This window comes from Apteryx rowi, unplaced genomic scaffold (genome assembly GCF_003343035.1).
Source record: "Apteryx rowi isolate R43461 unplaced genomic scaffold, aptRow1 scaffold_137, whole genome shotgun sequence".
NCBI lineage: Eukaryota > Metazoa > Chordata > Aves > Apterygiformes > Apterygidae > Apteryx > Apteryx rowi.
The window spans coordinates 223,538-238,394 of record NW_020447608.1 but is presented as its reverse complement, the minus strand read 5'-3'; the positions used below and the strand labels follow the sequence as shown (position 1 = coordinate 238,394).

Sequence of the window (14,857 nt, the reverse complement as noted above, 5' to 3'; positions counted from 1 at the left end):
TCACAGATGGCTTGTTCCTAGTGTATGAAGGGAATGTGAAACTTCTTCCTAGGGAAGGGAAGATAGCTCTTGTTATCTCCACTAGGAAAGTCTCCAAAGATGCCTGGACCTTGCTGGTGAAATAAGTAGGTAGAGGGCAATGTGGTGACAGCGGAAAAGATACTGTAGAGACGGTCACCTCTTACCAGCATCGCTGTCAGACTTCGTAGCCAAGAATCTTAAGGAGCTGATATACAATAAATGATTTTGCCTTCCATCTGCCCTGTGATATATAACCAGGTCTGCCTAGCAATCCCTAAATAACATGTCCAGGTGCCACTGTTAGATACTGTGCTAGATGGACCACTGCTCTGACCCAGAAAAGCATTTCAAATGTTCTTACTGGGACATCCCTCGTGGATAGCCAGCCTGCTCTGAAATGGAAGGACAGGCTGTTAACAACGCTATTAATAGGGCTAGGATTACAAAACAGCTTGTGGGGGGGGGGGGGTATTAGAATACAATATCCAGCTAGGCCTAGGACACAGAACCGCTATCAGTTAGGCTCCAACCAGGAAGTTGCCGTTGGGCATTTAAAGAGATCAGAGCTTGGGTTTTCTGCTGTGCTGTTCTGTGGCACAAAACCTAAAACTGGTCACAGTGGTGAAGTCCCTGCAGTGGGTGCCCTTGTGTGGCTTGGTGTGCTCCTTGAGCTGCAGGCTGTTGGGCTGAGCATACCTGCTTGTGACTGCTACAGGGTTTGGTCTCTTAGGGCTACAAAACATCCATCTCTTGAATAGTAGCCAGAGACCTTCCTGTGTGGAAAGCTGTTCCAATCAATATTACAAACAGCAAAAAGCTTCCAGTTAAATCTCAATGTCAGCATCTGGTCATTAGTTTAGTTGGTAAAATTGCCGCACCCTAAGAACACATCTTTGTAAACTTGCTGAATTGGGGTGCAGCACAAGAGGAAGGCCTTCATCTTCATGGAGATGACTCTGGAAGTGCATCAGTGTTGCTCAGAGCAGAAGTTGGTGTGGGAGGTTAGCCTCTGCTCTCAGGGGCTGTCCCACACTACTAGGCTATCTTCAGAACCTGTTTTCCTTGGGAGATAACGGTGCTGTGAAGAGAGGGGGCTAAGTCCAGGAATGTAACTTGAAGGTTGCCAGGGCTTCCAGCCTATTTGTCACAGACTGGAACTGTGGCTGGGAACAGGTGATAGCTTTTCTGTTTTGTGGGGGGAAGTTTTGGGGGTTTTTTAAGAACAACATAAATATAACATCAGCTGGCATGACAGACAGCCCTGTGTTCATCTGGGCAACAGTCAGAGGTCATATGAGAGGCTCTGTGTGACTGAAGGGAAACCTGCATGTGGCCAGAGAGCAGGAGCTGCTGAGTGTTATCTGCAGGAAGTCTTAATGATGCTAGAGCCTTGAAGGTTAACAATGGTCAATAGGAGGGGAGTAACAGGGCTGATAGAGCCTTTTCCATGGGACCAGAATAGTACCATGAAGAGAGACTGTTTTTTTTTTTCATCAGAACACATTGTTTTGTGGACAAAGACAGAGTGGACTCTATTTTGGACCTCATATCTTTTACCTGCTCTCCTTTTGGGCATCTGTGGATTGGGTTGTTCTGTTCAAAGGCAGACTTCCAGGCTGAGACTTGCTGTGTTATTTCCTGCCCATGTGTCTGATCTCTGCAGGCCTCTCAGCACTTTTAATCTGTCCTTGAAGTACACTACCTAGTACCATCTATGAATTCCTCTTGGAGGTCATGAATGAAAACTGGTCTTAAAACCCAGTTCTTTCAGGACACACTGAATATGTCCCCCATACCCAAGAAATCTTCCATACTTCATGCTTTATGGCCACTTGGCTGGTTTTCATTCCAGGAGACAATGTCAAAGTTTGTAAAACTAAGATTCAAAGGTAATGAGATCAGATCCTATATGGCTTCACATCTCCAGCATAAGCAGTCACTCCATTGTCATTATTGGGAATGGGCCGTACTAACTGCAGATGAGGTTGCCCCATCCTCCTTGCTAGGGTCATCGCTTTAGATGCAGAGACTCATGTGCATTAGCAACATTTGATGAACAGAGTTAGAAGACATAGAGTTAAAAATACTGTGGTTGTTCTCCACTGAGTCTCTGGCTTGTACCATTGAAATAATGGTGGCAGCAGTGGGAAGATTTTGCAAGACATTCCAGTGTAGAGTAAATTTGAGAGAGTTCATCCTATGTTATTATTTTTAGCCAGATAGCCATACTTTAGAGGTGGCAGGATGAATGGCAGGCCTCAATTGGAAGGCTGTTTGTCTACCAATACGTTTATCCTAGATTCCCCACTTCTGGCCTATGGTTCTCAATCTTTTCCTTTTTCTTTCTCATAGATGAGTTGGGCATTTGCCCAAAAGGTGTAACCTCCAATGTGTTCCGCTTTAACGTGTCCTCAGCAGAGAAGAATAGCACCAACCTGTTCCGGGCCGAGTTTCGGGTGCTGCGTGTGCCCAACCCGAGCTCCAAACGCAGTGAGCAGCGCATTGAGCTCTTCCAGGTGAGTGTCCTTCTTGCCTCCCCCAGTGCCTGGGCCAAGAACAGCTTGGCTCCTTAATGGTTGCCTCAACTGATGTGTGCAAGGCAACAGAAGACAGAGAGAAGAAATCCCATTTTTTTACCTCAGGCTTCTTCCAGCGTGCGAAGCAATTCATTCACCTTTCCTCCCTGTTACACTTTCCCCACTCGCATTGCCCAGCTGCCGTGGACACCCTGGCATGGTGTCCACCCCAGCTCTTTATTGCACCGAGAAGGGGTTGGAAGAGGAACACCTGGCCAGTGGAGGAGCATTGACCCCTCTGTCACATCTGCATGCCTAGGCCCCTTGGCAGTTTTGCTTCTTTGACTGTCAGCATAGTCGATGCTAATCCAATGGGTGGAGCTCTCTGTCTTATCACAGACTCACTGGAAAAGAAATGCTTGCTCTCAATGTTCCTTTCAGCAGCAGCTTCTCTGGGGCACAGTTCATGGCACAGTTAATATGGGTGCTTATCTGGAGTTGGTTTGAACCCTCAGACTCTCCTGATAGAATAAGATCTGATCCTGATTTGGAGCTGATCTCAGGCAGGGCTGGACCACCCAGCTAATGGTATAGTTTAGCATCCAGGCTGCACATTCCCACAGGTTGGCATCTGCCCATTTTGCAGTAAGAATGCAGCTAAAATTGCCCTATGGCTGCTAGCTCTTCAGAACTACCTGGAATTCCTCTCCAAAAGTCAGAGCAATTCTCCACCAGCTGACAGCCAACAGGCAGGCAATCCCAGAGCATCTCCACAGTGCTTTGTGGCATGAGCCTGGAGTCCTGCAGCAAGGAGGACCATGCACAGGCTGTGACCTACTGCCTGGAAGAGGGAAGGGGTGTCAGACCAAGGGGTGAGGTCTCCAAACCTGATCAGTCCTGGTATGTTTTGATAGAAGCTGAAGCACGGAAGATACCTGAAAATGCCATTAACAGACTTGCTGGGCAAAGGACCCCTGGCACGACCCTCTCTTGCCCACTGCTGGTTCTATCTTGAAATCCAGACCCACTTCCCACAAGCATATACAGAAACAAAACTACCCATTAGATCTGCTGCAGTGCGTACTGCTGCCTGTAGAGATGTGCCCTGAAAAAGGGATGAACTGGAAGAGGTGGGCTGCCCAGGACACAGGGAGAGGTGCTAAGTAAATCTCTGAGGTTCAGACTGGTTGTGAAGCATGTCCCTCTCACCTGGCCAGGGTATTCCTGGTGCCTCCCTTGCTGGGACCCACCTCCTGAATTAGTTTGTAACAAGGTGTGGAAGAAAAAAGAGACAAGGTTATCCCTTCCTTCTGTGCAGCACAGGCTGATTCTCTCTACCCCTCCTTCCAATGCAGATCCTTCGGCCGGATGAGCACATAGCAAAACAGCGCTACCTCAGTGGCAGGAATGTGCAGACACGGGGCTCCCCTGAGTGGCTGTCCTTTGAGGTCACCGAGACTGTGCGTGAGTGGCTCCTGCACAGAGGTAGGGGTCTGAGCTGGGCTGGGTGTCAAGGCATCCATAGTAATGGGAGAAACGCCCTGCAGGAGCAGGGCTCACAGGGAGTGCAACTTCTTTCAGTCTGAGAACAAGCCTTCCTCTAGAGAGCTATCTCAGTGCATGCTGTTTGCTAGCTTCCTAGCTCCTAACTCGGTCCTGGAGTTCCTGCTCTGTAGCTCTGTGGCTGAGCGTAACTAAGAATTCATCCTCTGGAGGAGGAAGTTGTTTTCACTGAGAAATGCTGGCACTTCTTCTAGTTCTTTGATTCTAAGCCCAGAAGGTACCTCTGCAATTGTCTGATCTATAATCTGTGACACACACAAAATGAAGATTGCTGCAGTTTAATTCTCATGTGAGCTAGAGTAGATCTTGTAGGAAAAACAGCAAGGATCTTGACTTCTTTAGCTGTTTGCAGCTTGGCAGGTATAAAGGTGAGGAAATACCAGAGGCTGACACACCTAGACAGATGGAGGCTTCAGTACTGCAGAGAACATACCTCTGCCACCACTGGACAGCCCAATAGATAGTTATGGGGCAGCTTCCAGCAAGAACACTGATCCCATTCACAGCTGGAGCATAGGCACCGTGACTCACAGCTGGACTGGCCTCACAGATGGAAGCTAGGTGCCACTGAAAAATGGAATGTAGGCACTGGCAAGCAGCTGCTCTCTGGAAGGATGAGCTATGAGTTTGTAGACTTCTCCTTTTTTGAAGCAATCTAAGTTTTGTCCTGGTGGCTGGAGTTCAGTGCTGGAATTGCCTGCTCTGGGCAGGCACACTGACAGACATCACAGAGCATATAGTGCTTAGGAAAGAAGGTGCCAGGCTCCTTGTCAGTGCCCCAGGGAGCCAGATGTTTTAATTCAAGACACAACATAGAAAAAGGAGCTTTCATAAGAGTCTTGTGTTTCCTGAGTCAGGCCCACACAGCATGACTGGTCCAGGAAGTTGTTATGAAAATAGACGTGCCTCTGGAAAGTCTGTTACTTAGACCGCTAGGAGCTCAACAAAACAGGAGGCTGTAGTTGCTGAGAAAAATGCTTCCAGTGAAATATTTATCCATATCCAAATTGCTCATTTTCAAATCTCTCCTTCAGACACTAAGCAGAAGCCAGATAGTAGAGAGGTACTGAGGATGGCAATACTGACTTAACACAGACACTCCAGGCCAGCTTTTCAAAATACCTGTTTTCCAGTGGAGCTCCTTGAAGTTCACAAATGCTTCTGGATGCTGAATAGCCTACAAAATTTAATCAGAAGCACCCTTCTCACTTGAGCAAGAAGCTCCCTTTAGCAAGAGTAAGGCTTTTGGCACAAATGAAGCCACAAGATTCTGGTTCCCATTCTCCTTTCCAAGTCAGCTTCTGTTCTCCAGCTCTCATGGCATCCATGACTTTGCAGTCAACCCACTAACTAGGAGTTATGGCAGTACTGGCCTCTGTGGAACTTCCCTGCTACTGTTGTTTCTCACAGAGTCCTCTCCTTCTTTGCAGAGTCCAACCTGGGCCTGGAAATTAGTATACACTGTCCTTGCCATACTTTTCAGCCCAATGGGGACATCATGGAGAATTTGCACGAGGTGTTGGAGATCAAATTCAAAGGTGATAAAGAGCTGGGTTAGGGGAGGCTCTTGGGGAACAGAAAGCTGAGAGTGACTAAAGAAAAACAAACTGAAGTCTTGCTTTGTGTATTTGAGTGTTTTACCTTGCGTAACATTTATCTTAAGGCATACATATTTGGGTTTGCATGTTGATTATATGGGTATATCTGTTTTTTTATATAAGTTAGAAATGGGAGGAAGGAAGTGCAGGCTGGGTGGGTTTGCATGTGTGTCTGCAGAAAGGAATAATTTTGTATTTTAATGTCTCTGGGAAGTTCAGCTTGATGCCTCCTCAGATTTCCACAGAGGCTCTGCTTTCCAGTTAGGGCGACTGAAACACAAGGAAGTCAGGCATCCTGTGTGAGGTGGCCCAGAGAGTCAGTGGCTTGGCTGGTCTAAGAACTAGGAACCCCCTGGCTTGCAGCCCTGGGCTGCAGCCACTGGCCCCACAGGCTCCATTTCTGAGGCTGTTTCACAAGTGCCAATGATCTGACATCTTCTTTAAACCATTCATCTTCCTGCCTGTCCTGGGACTGAAGCCAGGAGTGAGTGGGATGGATTAATGGCCCCACCAGCAGTCTGCAAATGGTAAAACAGGTGGCCCACAAGCCTCTGTTTCAGGCTTGCAGCAGTCAAATTCATCAGGAGTAAAAAGGGTCCCTGTGAGGGAAGAAGTCCCAGAGTAAGTGGCATGGTGACCCTGGTTCAAGAGGAGGCATGAGAGCATTAAATGCACTAAAGAGTCTCCTTGCATTCTCCACTTCTACATTAACATCATCTTTATGGACCTTGTTTGTCTCTGAAGGTATTGACAGTGAGGATGACTATGGCCGTGGGGACTTGGGGCGCCTGAAGAAGCAGAAAGACCTGCATAATCCCCACATCATTTTGATGATGTTACCCCCACATCGGCTGGAGGGTCCATCATTGGGAGGCCAGAGAAAGAAACGAGCCCTGGATACCAACTACTGTTTCCGGTGAGCCAGAATCCTGCCTGGAGTCACAGGGTCCCATGCCTCAGGTGGGCAAACCTGGCAAGACTCCAGGTCACTGGGAAAGTCAGAGCCCTCCAAGGGAGTTGTGGGTCACCATGGTGCCCCAGGGGCCATCCGAAGAGCACAGCTCAGCAGACTGTTCCTCATGGCGTCCAAGAAGGAGACACTGGCCAGGTCAGCAGAGTCACTCTGTGCTTCTGGGTGAGCCACTGATGAGAGAGAGCAGGCTCCAAGAGCACAAAACGGGAAAGGATCTGCTGCAGCCTTTTGCTGGCCCCAAATGTATAATGAGTATCTGGGACCTGCAGTGCGTCGTACCTGCTCTGGGGCACCCACTTTCCTAGGGACCTCTCACTGTACTAGTGGTAGAGCCGCCTAGTGGTCAGAGCTGCACAGTGCCACACTGCAGACCTGCCCGGTACTGTTCCTGACCCTGTTGTTCCTTTACATCCAGCAAAAATGAAACACGGTGTCACAGTGGGCACTGGCGATACTAGTCCTTCTGCTCAGGAAGCTGCATTGTATAATATATACGTATACATATACTCACATATAACACCCCTCTTTAGGTTAACTTTGTGTCAATATTGTGTTTCAGGAACCTGGAGGAGAACTGCTGCGTGCGTCCTCTTTACATTGACTTCCGACAGGACCTGGGCTGGAAATGGGTCCACGAGCCTAAGGGCTACTTTGCTAACTTTTGCTCAGGCCCTTGTCCATACCTCCGCAGTGCAGACACAACTCACAGCACGGTACATCCAGCACATTATCCTATTAGGGCTTGTGGCTGTGGCTTCCCCTTCATCCCTAAGTCTGATCTCATCCGGTCTCTTCAGTGCAGCAATAGCAGTCCAGATAAGTACTTTTACAAAAAACCCTTCAAGGAAAATTCAGGGAACAGCGTGGGTAGGTCAGCCGTGTAGGATGGTCACCTTTGGAGTCAATACTGCATCCATGCTTCAGCCAAATGAGGAGGAGGAGGATGCTCTCTCTTGGATGAGATGTAAAAACAGCAGGTCTGATGATTTTAGGGTACTTATTTAGTAGTGGTTGGGGTGTTAACGGAATTGTTCACATCAAAAGTGAACTCTGATAATTATGTTCTGCCTAGATTTCCTGCAGTTTCCACTAGACAGAGGATTTTTCTGCACTTCGTATCAGGTTGTCATGTAAAACTTGTGCCATGGCACACAGCTGCTGTCCTACCACAGGGACAGCTGGAGCCCAGGACTGAAGGGGAATCTGTGTCCATGTCCAGAAGTGAACATGGCCATGCAGTAAGCTCTCCTTTCTGCATGGGCATCCCTTCCAGCTATATGAATCCAACCTGACCTGTGGTGGGGAGAAGCCCACTAGGCAGTGAGATTCATGAGTAAAAATGGCTGAAAGCAAATGTTTCTAGGTAACTCAAGCATACCTCTGTTTGACATGAGTACACTGGGCAATCTTTGGAGAATAGCATCAGACACTGGCTAGTGTCTAGAGCAAAGGAAAAAAAACAGCAATACAAATGAATGGACATGGGCAGGAGACCCACCAAGGGGAGAAGACAGACTAAAGGGCAGGCCATCATTAAAGCAAGAAAAAACAGAGGAAAATGCTGTGCTTCTGACCACAAAACAAAAGGCAGCAAGCCAGACAATGCAACAGCTCACTAGCAACTTAGCTTCAGGCTTCACTAACAAAGTTACTGGAAAAAGCAGATTCAGGGGAAGAGTAGGTAAGTAGGTAAAGATGATATTTTGGGAAAGACAGTAACAATTTCATGATAGAGAGTCTGCACAGCAGCAAGGCTTGCTGAAGAAGTGGACAGATGCTAGATATTAAGCACAAGGCAGAGCAAGTGAAATCAGCAGCTTAGAAAGAACAACATGCATGTGAGGTAGTACCTTTTCCATCCAGTTGCCCTGAGAAGCTCTCTAGTAGATACTGGACTGAATCAGTGTGAGTGAAAGGGGAATTCAGGCTGGTTCCTAATGTTCTTTTCTTGAGCAAGAAAATAAACAATCACAGAATCACAGAACAGTTGAGTTTGGAAGGGACCTTTAAAGATCATCTAGTCCAACCCCCCTGCTCAAGCAGGGTCACCCAGAACGCATTGCCCAGGAGCCTGTCTAGATGGTTTTTGAATATCTCCAAGCATGGAGACTCCACAACTTCTCTGGGCATGTGTTCCAGTGCTCTGTCACCCTCAAGATAAAAAAGTTTTTCCTTATGTTCAGACAGAACTTTCTGTGTTTTAGTTTGTGCCTGTTTCCTCTCATCCTATCACTGGGCACCACTGAAAAGAGTCTGGCCCTCCATCCTCTCTATACCCTCCCTTTTGATATTTATACACATTGGTAAGATTCCCCCTCAGGCTTCCCTTCTCCAAGCTAAGCAGTCCCAGGTCTCTCAGCCTTTCCTCATATGAGAGATGATATAGTCCCTTAATCATCTTACCAGTCAAGCAGTAAGGTTAGCTGAATGACCTGAGCAGTCTTTAGAACACTACAGTTGCTGATGGCTGGCCAACACCACCTAGGAAAAACATGATGAAAAGCAGACTTTTCACCATGCCATTTAACCTACTCTGCCTCTTTGGAGTACAGTAGCCCTAGAGCATAAAGTACCCTCCATGGTACAGCTGGGGCCTTCACTCAGTATCCCAGTGAGCTTCCACCAGAAAGACTGCAATTACATGGATCTGGATGATAGAACAGGATGCTTCCTTAGCACCCCTTGTCCCTAAAGACTGTAAAGTAGTTAACAGACAGTGTGCCAGACCTTCTCATTTAAACCAGATGGGTGCTAATGAGACCACAGTAGTGCAGGTGAGATCATATTTTGGCCCCACAACTCAAGAAATTGCTTACCACAAAAATGGCCACCTCTGGCAAGAAACATGGCAACTGTTCTATGACTGTTACATGGCTCAAGTGTACAATCATCTGTGGGCTGGGGCCAGCAGGGAGGAGGAATCCAGTGGGGTCCCACAGGACACTGTCCTGACTCCAACATTAGAGCGTAATAAGTTGGAGGATGGAGTGGAGAGAGAAAGCATCAGACACTTCAAAGTTGGAAGAGAACTGTGGATACTCAGGAGAGCTGGCATCCATCCAATGCTATCTAGAGATGTTGGTTGAAATAAGCAGCACTGATTTTCATTTTTTCTTTTAGTTTCTTTAATTGAACTCAAAACAACATGGCCCCAGGCTGTTTACATGCAGCTTTGTTAAAAGCAAAAATTGTGACACTATCTGCCATACCAAATCAAAGGTGAAGGAGTCAACTACTTGCACTCCTTCAACCCCTTACTCCAGGCATCAGCCACAGAGCAGGGTTGCTTCAATAAAAAAAAAAAAAGGAGTCAGGCCTGGGCAGGTGAGACCCTTTAGAAGCAGGCCACAATCGGGAAGTGATAGGCAACTATCAGGGAAATGCCCTCTAATGAGCATTAGTCCAAACACCTAGAGATCTGTCAGCACTGCAATACCCTCCTGTGCTCAACCCACTTAAATGGATCCACGACTTTGTCACATTTACTTTGTTTCCCCAGGTGCTGGGCTTGTACAACACGCTGAATCCTGAGGCGTCTGCTTCACCCTGCTGTGTCCCCCAGGACCTGGAGCCACTCACTATCTTGTACTATGTTGGGAGGACCCCCAAAGTGGAGCAGCTCTCCAACATGGTGGTGAAATCCTGCAAGTGCAGTTGAAAGGCACGCTGGGCCACCCAAAGCCAAGAGAGAAAGTGTCAGCGCCCACTCTCCTGCTCCGAAGCTAATGTGAAAGGAACTAGGGGGCCAGAGACTGCGCATGCTGAGGCCCGAGCACCAAACTCTGTGGCTCGTGGTCTGGGAGCCCTTGGGGAATCTCTTCTGGAACGTTTCTTGGTCTTGTTGGCGGTGTCACCTTCCCTCTGGGAGTTATTTTGGTGACACAAAGGCCGCACTCTTCAAAATGGCTGGACAGTTGGTGTGGAAGAGAGGGACAGAGAGTGGAGGAACTGCTGTGTGTTTGAATGTTGAGGTAGCTGAACTGGGAAAGTGAGAGAATGAAAAAGAGCAGTTGAAAGGGGGAAGGGAAACTGGGTGATGATGTTTCCTATTCTAGCTTTAGCTATCTTGGGTCCTCAGCCCTCCCCGCTGGCCTGAAGAATTAAGGTTTTCCCTTCAGAAGGAGATCCTGAAATTTTCTTTAGAAAAAGAAAATGCACCAAGAAGGGAAGCTGCTCAGAGATGCACTCAGAGTTTTGTTCCTCAGAGCTGTGATCCAGGAGTCCTTCAACTAAACAGTGTTTCTGCCAAACCTGCAAGTCTATTTGGCAGATTCTGGCTACCATTTTCTAAACGCAAAATGCAAGGTCCCCAGCCAACCTGGTAAGGATGGGCAAATATGAGGAAAAAGGGTGCTGAACCCATTTGCAGAAGGACTAATGTCTCCTTCATTCAGCTCTTTTCCCTTCATGGAGTTTCTGAGATATGGTTTCTGGGTCAGGGCAGGAGCAATACCTGTGGGTACCTAAATTTTGGACCCATTCACTCTTGAGATGATACACCCTGAGGACCCTTTGTTGTGGTTTGTGAGGTGCTTTGGGGAGTTCTGCACCTATTCTGCACAATGACCTGAACATGGCCCAGGCCTCACCTGATAAGACTTCAAAAATATTAATCTCAAAAACATTGTTAAAAATAAATATTGGGAGGGGGGAGATGCTCTTTTTTCACAAGGAAGTTGTTTGTTGAAGGGTTAGATGGTTTGCCATTTTTCAAATACTGCTGCTGCAACATCCTTGGATCACTCCGAAACCTTTCCCCTTTCCAAAACATCTCTTCAAAGGAATAGATAGAATTTAGGTCAGCCAGAGAGCCACAGAATGGAAATTCCTTGGTACCCTCAAACAGTGCCTGGAGCGTATGTGCCTTGTTCTTCCCCAGTCCCTCAGACATACACATCACCTCTAGCATCTGCTTTTTGATAGATTCACATAAACCTCCCCTCAAATGTAAAACACTTCCACCAATAGGGTTTAAATAACCATGGTACTGCAGTTGCCACAGCTTAGTAATGTCCATTTGAATATATATATGGCCGCTGTTACAGACTGGCATGCACAGGTGTGTGTGCAACCCCCAAAGTTACCATGAACATTGCAGATGGTCATAAAAGGCTCATGGATGTGACCCTGGCAAGTAATCAATATACTCTTTGAAAAATGTTTGGTTTTTTCAACTGTAGATACTCCCAAAGGCAAAATCTCTGGTGCTTGGATGCCACGCGGACTCAGAGGCTGCATTCCTCACTCCTTTGACTCCCCAAACCACAAATACTTAAAGTCATGTTCTAAAGCCCACAGAATTTCCTCCCTGTCCCCTCCCAATTCCTGGTCCCCAACAATTGAGTGTAAAATGATACTTAGCTGCTTACTTGGTTGTGGCCAGTGCTCTCCATGGGTGTCTCAGAATGCAGGTCTTCCATCAAGCTTGAGTTTCTCTTTTCTTCACAGAAGCAACTGCTTCCATATACCTCACCATGATGCTGCCCCAACATGTAATCTCAAACATTTTAATAAACTGTAAATGCCCCCCCCCCCAATCTCCAGCTGGCTAGGGATTAGCAAGGGTGGGTCAGTGGAGGGAGCCTGCCAACCTGTGTGACATTTTGGCTGGGGCACACATGCTCTGATAAACAGTTCCTCCCCACTGCTTAGCTTTATCCCTTTCCTCTCTCTGGGGCTTCTTGACCTCTCATCGGTATTCAATGAAACATGCAACTCAGCTCAGTCCTGCAGCACTAGCAGCTCCCCATGCTGCTGCTTTCTCCCTGCCTGTCCCGAGGAGGGAGTGGGTGAATGCATGCATTGTGATTATACTATCACGCTGATAGACAGACTAGAAATTCTTAGTGGATGTGTTTTGAGGGGGTGTGGGGGGGAAATCCAGATGCCAGTTGGCATAGGAATCCTTTCTAATCTCCTTTTAGCAGCAGCCACTGGGGAGGTTTTGGTTTACAAGCTGGAGTCTGGTCTTTGGTCATTGTTCCTCATGAGTCCTGTGTTGGCTCTGCTGCCCATCCAATTGAAAGACTGCCTCGCTATTAAGGGGAAAAAAAAAATCCAAGGAGGGGGAGCTGCAAAGGGTTGAGCTAGAACACTAGCTTCATAATCATACGTGGCACTTAAGAACACGTCAGAACCGTCCACAGATTAACCCTGGCAAGCCCCTCTGAGAAGGGTCTGCTTTACTAGCCCTTGTTCACTGCTGTTCCTAGGTGGCAGGGAGGGGTGGCAGAGGGACCAAGCCAGATGTCTAAAGGGTGGTTGGAGAGGAGACAATATGAGAATGGAGAAATCAGGGGACTTGATTACCAGGGTATCTAATCAGTAAGAATGACGGAGATAACCTCATGGCTACAATAATCCTTGAAGTCAAACAGACTTCAGTTAATTTCTTTCTCTCTCCAGATCTGTTTCCCTAGCCACATTTGAGAATTAGATTAATGAGACAGGATCTGCATTCATTTTTTTAATGCTAAAATTGCTTTTCTAGGGCTGCTTAGCTGTAATTCAGCAACAAGATAAACTGCCTATATGGGGTTAATAACATATTGAATGCACTCCTGAGCCCAGGTATACCAACATGTTTCAGGACACTCGGGCTGTAGGAAGGACCAGAAGCAGAGAGCAGTTCTCTATATGCTCTGTTACTAGGTGGCAAATTGAGGAAGACAGTAGGAAAGAAAAAGTGGGATCTTCACTGCCAACACTGAATACGATTCCCAACAGTTCCCTTTTGTTGCTCCCAGGAACAAACAAAAGCTGATGCAAACAATCCCAGCACACTTTCTCTTTAACAAAGATACATGGTTAGAAAGAGAGGAAAAAAAAAAAACAAAGTTCTGTCCTTCCATAGGGGAGATCCCATGCATGACCTCATACAGTCCCTGTTTCTCTCTGGCATGCTCTATTATTGCATGCAAGAGGCCTAGATCTGAACTTGAGCACCTTGTTTTTCATGCTATAGTGCACTGCACAGCTCTGCAGAGAACACTGCTTCAGTAACTACAGGAATGTACATTGATACTTCAGCAAAGAGTACAATCTTTGCAGACTAAATGAGTCTTTGTCCTCTGTTCTTCGGTTTGGTTAGCCTCTCGCTATCTCATTGCACTTGCAAAAAAACAGTAGCACATCCCTATTATTGGTGTGTGAATTGGGATATGCTGCTTTGTGCTTCACCTTTCCATAATCAACAGACATGCAATGAACAAGATGAACCACATTCAAAAGTAATAAAAGACACAAAGTCAAACACACCTCTCCAGTCCTCTGGCAACATCATACTCTGTTCTGCTCTGTCTTATAACGTCTCATGTCTCTTTGTGTTGCAGTTACCAAATTTCCATTCTCTCAGTTCACAGATCCTTTTCTACTATGAAGCTTTTCTTACCTATGACTAAGATGTTCTCATCCAGGCTCAGATTACTTTGTAAACAAAATCACTAAGGCCATCCCATGGTAGAAGAGGATCCAGTGCCAAAAATATCCTATGAAGTAGATGTCTTCAAGATGGTTCAGGATCCAATGAAGAGAAGATTCAGTACAATGGAATGAGCAGCATGCAGCTCTAAGGCTAGTTCCGTTACACATAAAAGGCTCCTTACTCACTAAAGCACTTCTAGTGACACTAAACATTTTCAGTGTCACTTTAGTGGGTTCCTTACCCATTAAAACGCTTTTCTTAGCAAGTGAAACATCAAATCCATAATAATGGGTTGGCTTCTCTTAATATACGATTGGAAGGCAACAAGATCAATCAAGAAAATACAGTTTTCAATGCATGTGGAGCCAGCAGTGCAATATCCACACCCTTACTACAGTGATCTGCAGCTGTGCAGAATAATAGCTGCTTGTATGGACTGCCCATAACCTACATTAATTGTGGTTTAGAATAACAGCAGCAATTTGGATAGACTGCAAAGGGAAAACATGYCTTCTAATTCTTTAAAAATAATATCTATTTTTTTTTCACATTCAAAATCACTAGACTAGATTAGTCAAATGCTGTATGAAATTATTGGTTAACATGCACACTATAATGTCAATAATAAGAACACCTGGGCTTTTAGGTCTCTGCTTTACAAATATTTTCTTTCATATACAGCCTATTTTCCCAGGGAAGTCATTTAAGCCCTGGTTCATTTTTGATGTGGCTCCAGAAGTGACAGAAAGAAGCAACTAAGCTC

The 14,857-nt window shown here is 46.5% G+C and overlaps 1 protein-coding gene across 1 annotated transcript; it reads left to right on the top strand.

The window, feature by feature from the left end:
- The first annotated feature begins 1,879 nt into the window (after positions 1 to 1,879).
- Positions 1,880 to 11,993, top strand: TGFB3 (transforming growth factor beta 3). The gene is made up of 7 exons (XM_026057126.1): positions 1,880 to 1,910; positions 2,374 to 2,537; positions 3,893 to 4,022; positions 5,531 to 5,638; positions 6,443 to 6,614; positions 7,231 to 7,384; positions 10,171 to 11,993. Exons 1-7 carry the CDS (start codon positions 1,880 to 1,882, stop codon positions 10,327 to 10,329), a joined length of 918 nt encoding a protein of 305 aa, XP_025912911.1. The 3' UTR covers positions 10,330 to 11,993.
- Positions 11,994 to 14,857: the final 2,864 nt, after the last annotated feature.

Excerpts from the sequence above, each read along its gene's own strand:
- TGFB3 (XM_026057126.1), top strand. The coding sequence starts at position 1,880 with ATGTCAAAGTTTGTAAAACTAAGATTCAAAG. Across the intron at positions 2,538-3,892 it reads AGCGCATTGAGCTCTTCCAG|ATCCTTCGGCCGGATGAGCA; the intron begins GTGAGTGTCCTT and ends CTTCCAATGCAG. Across the intron at positions 6,615-7,230 it reads GATACCAACTACTGTTTCCG|GAACCTGGAGGAGAACTGCT; the intron begins GTGAGCCAGAAT and ends ATTGTGTTTCAG.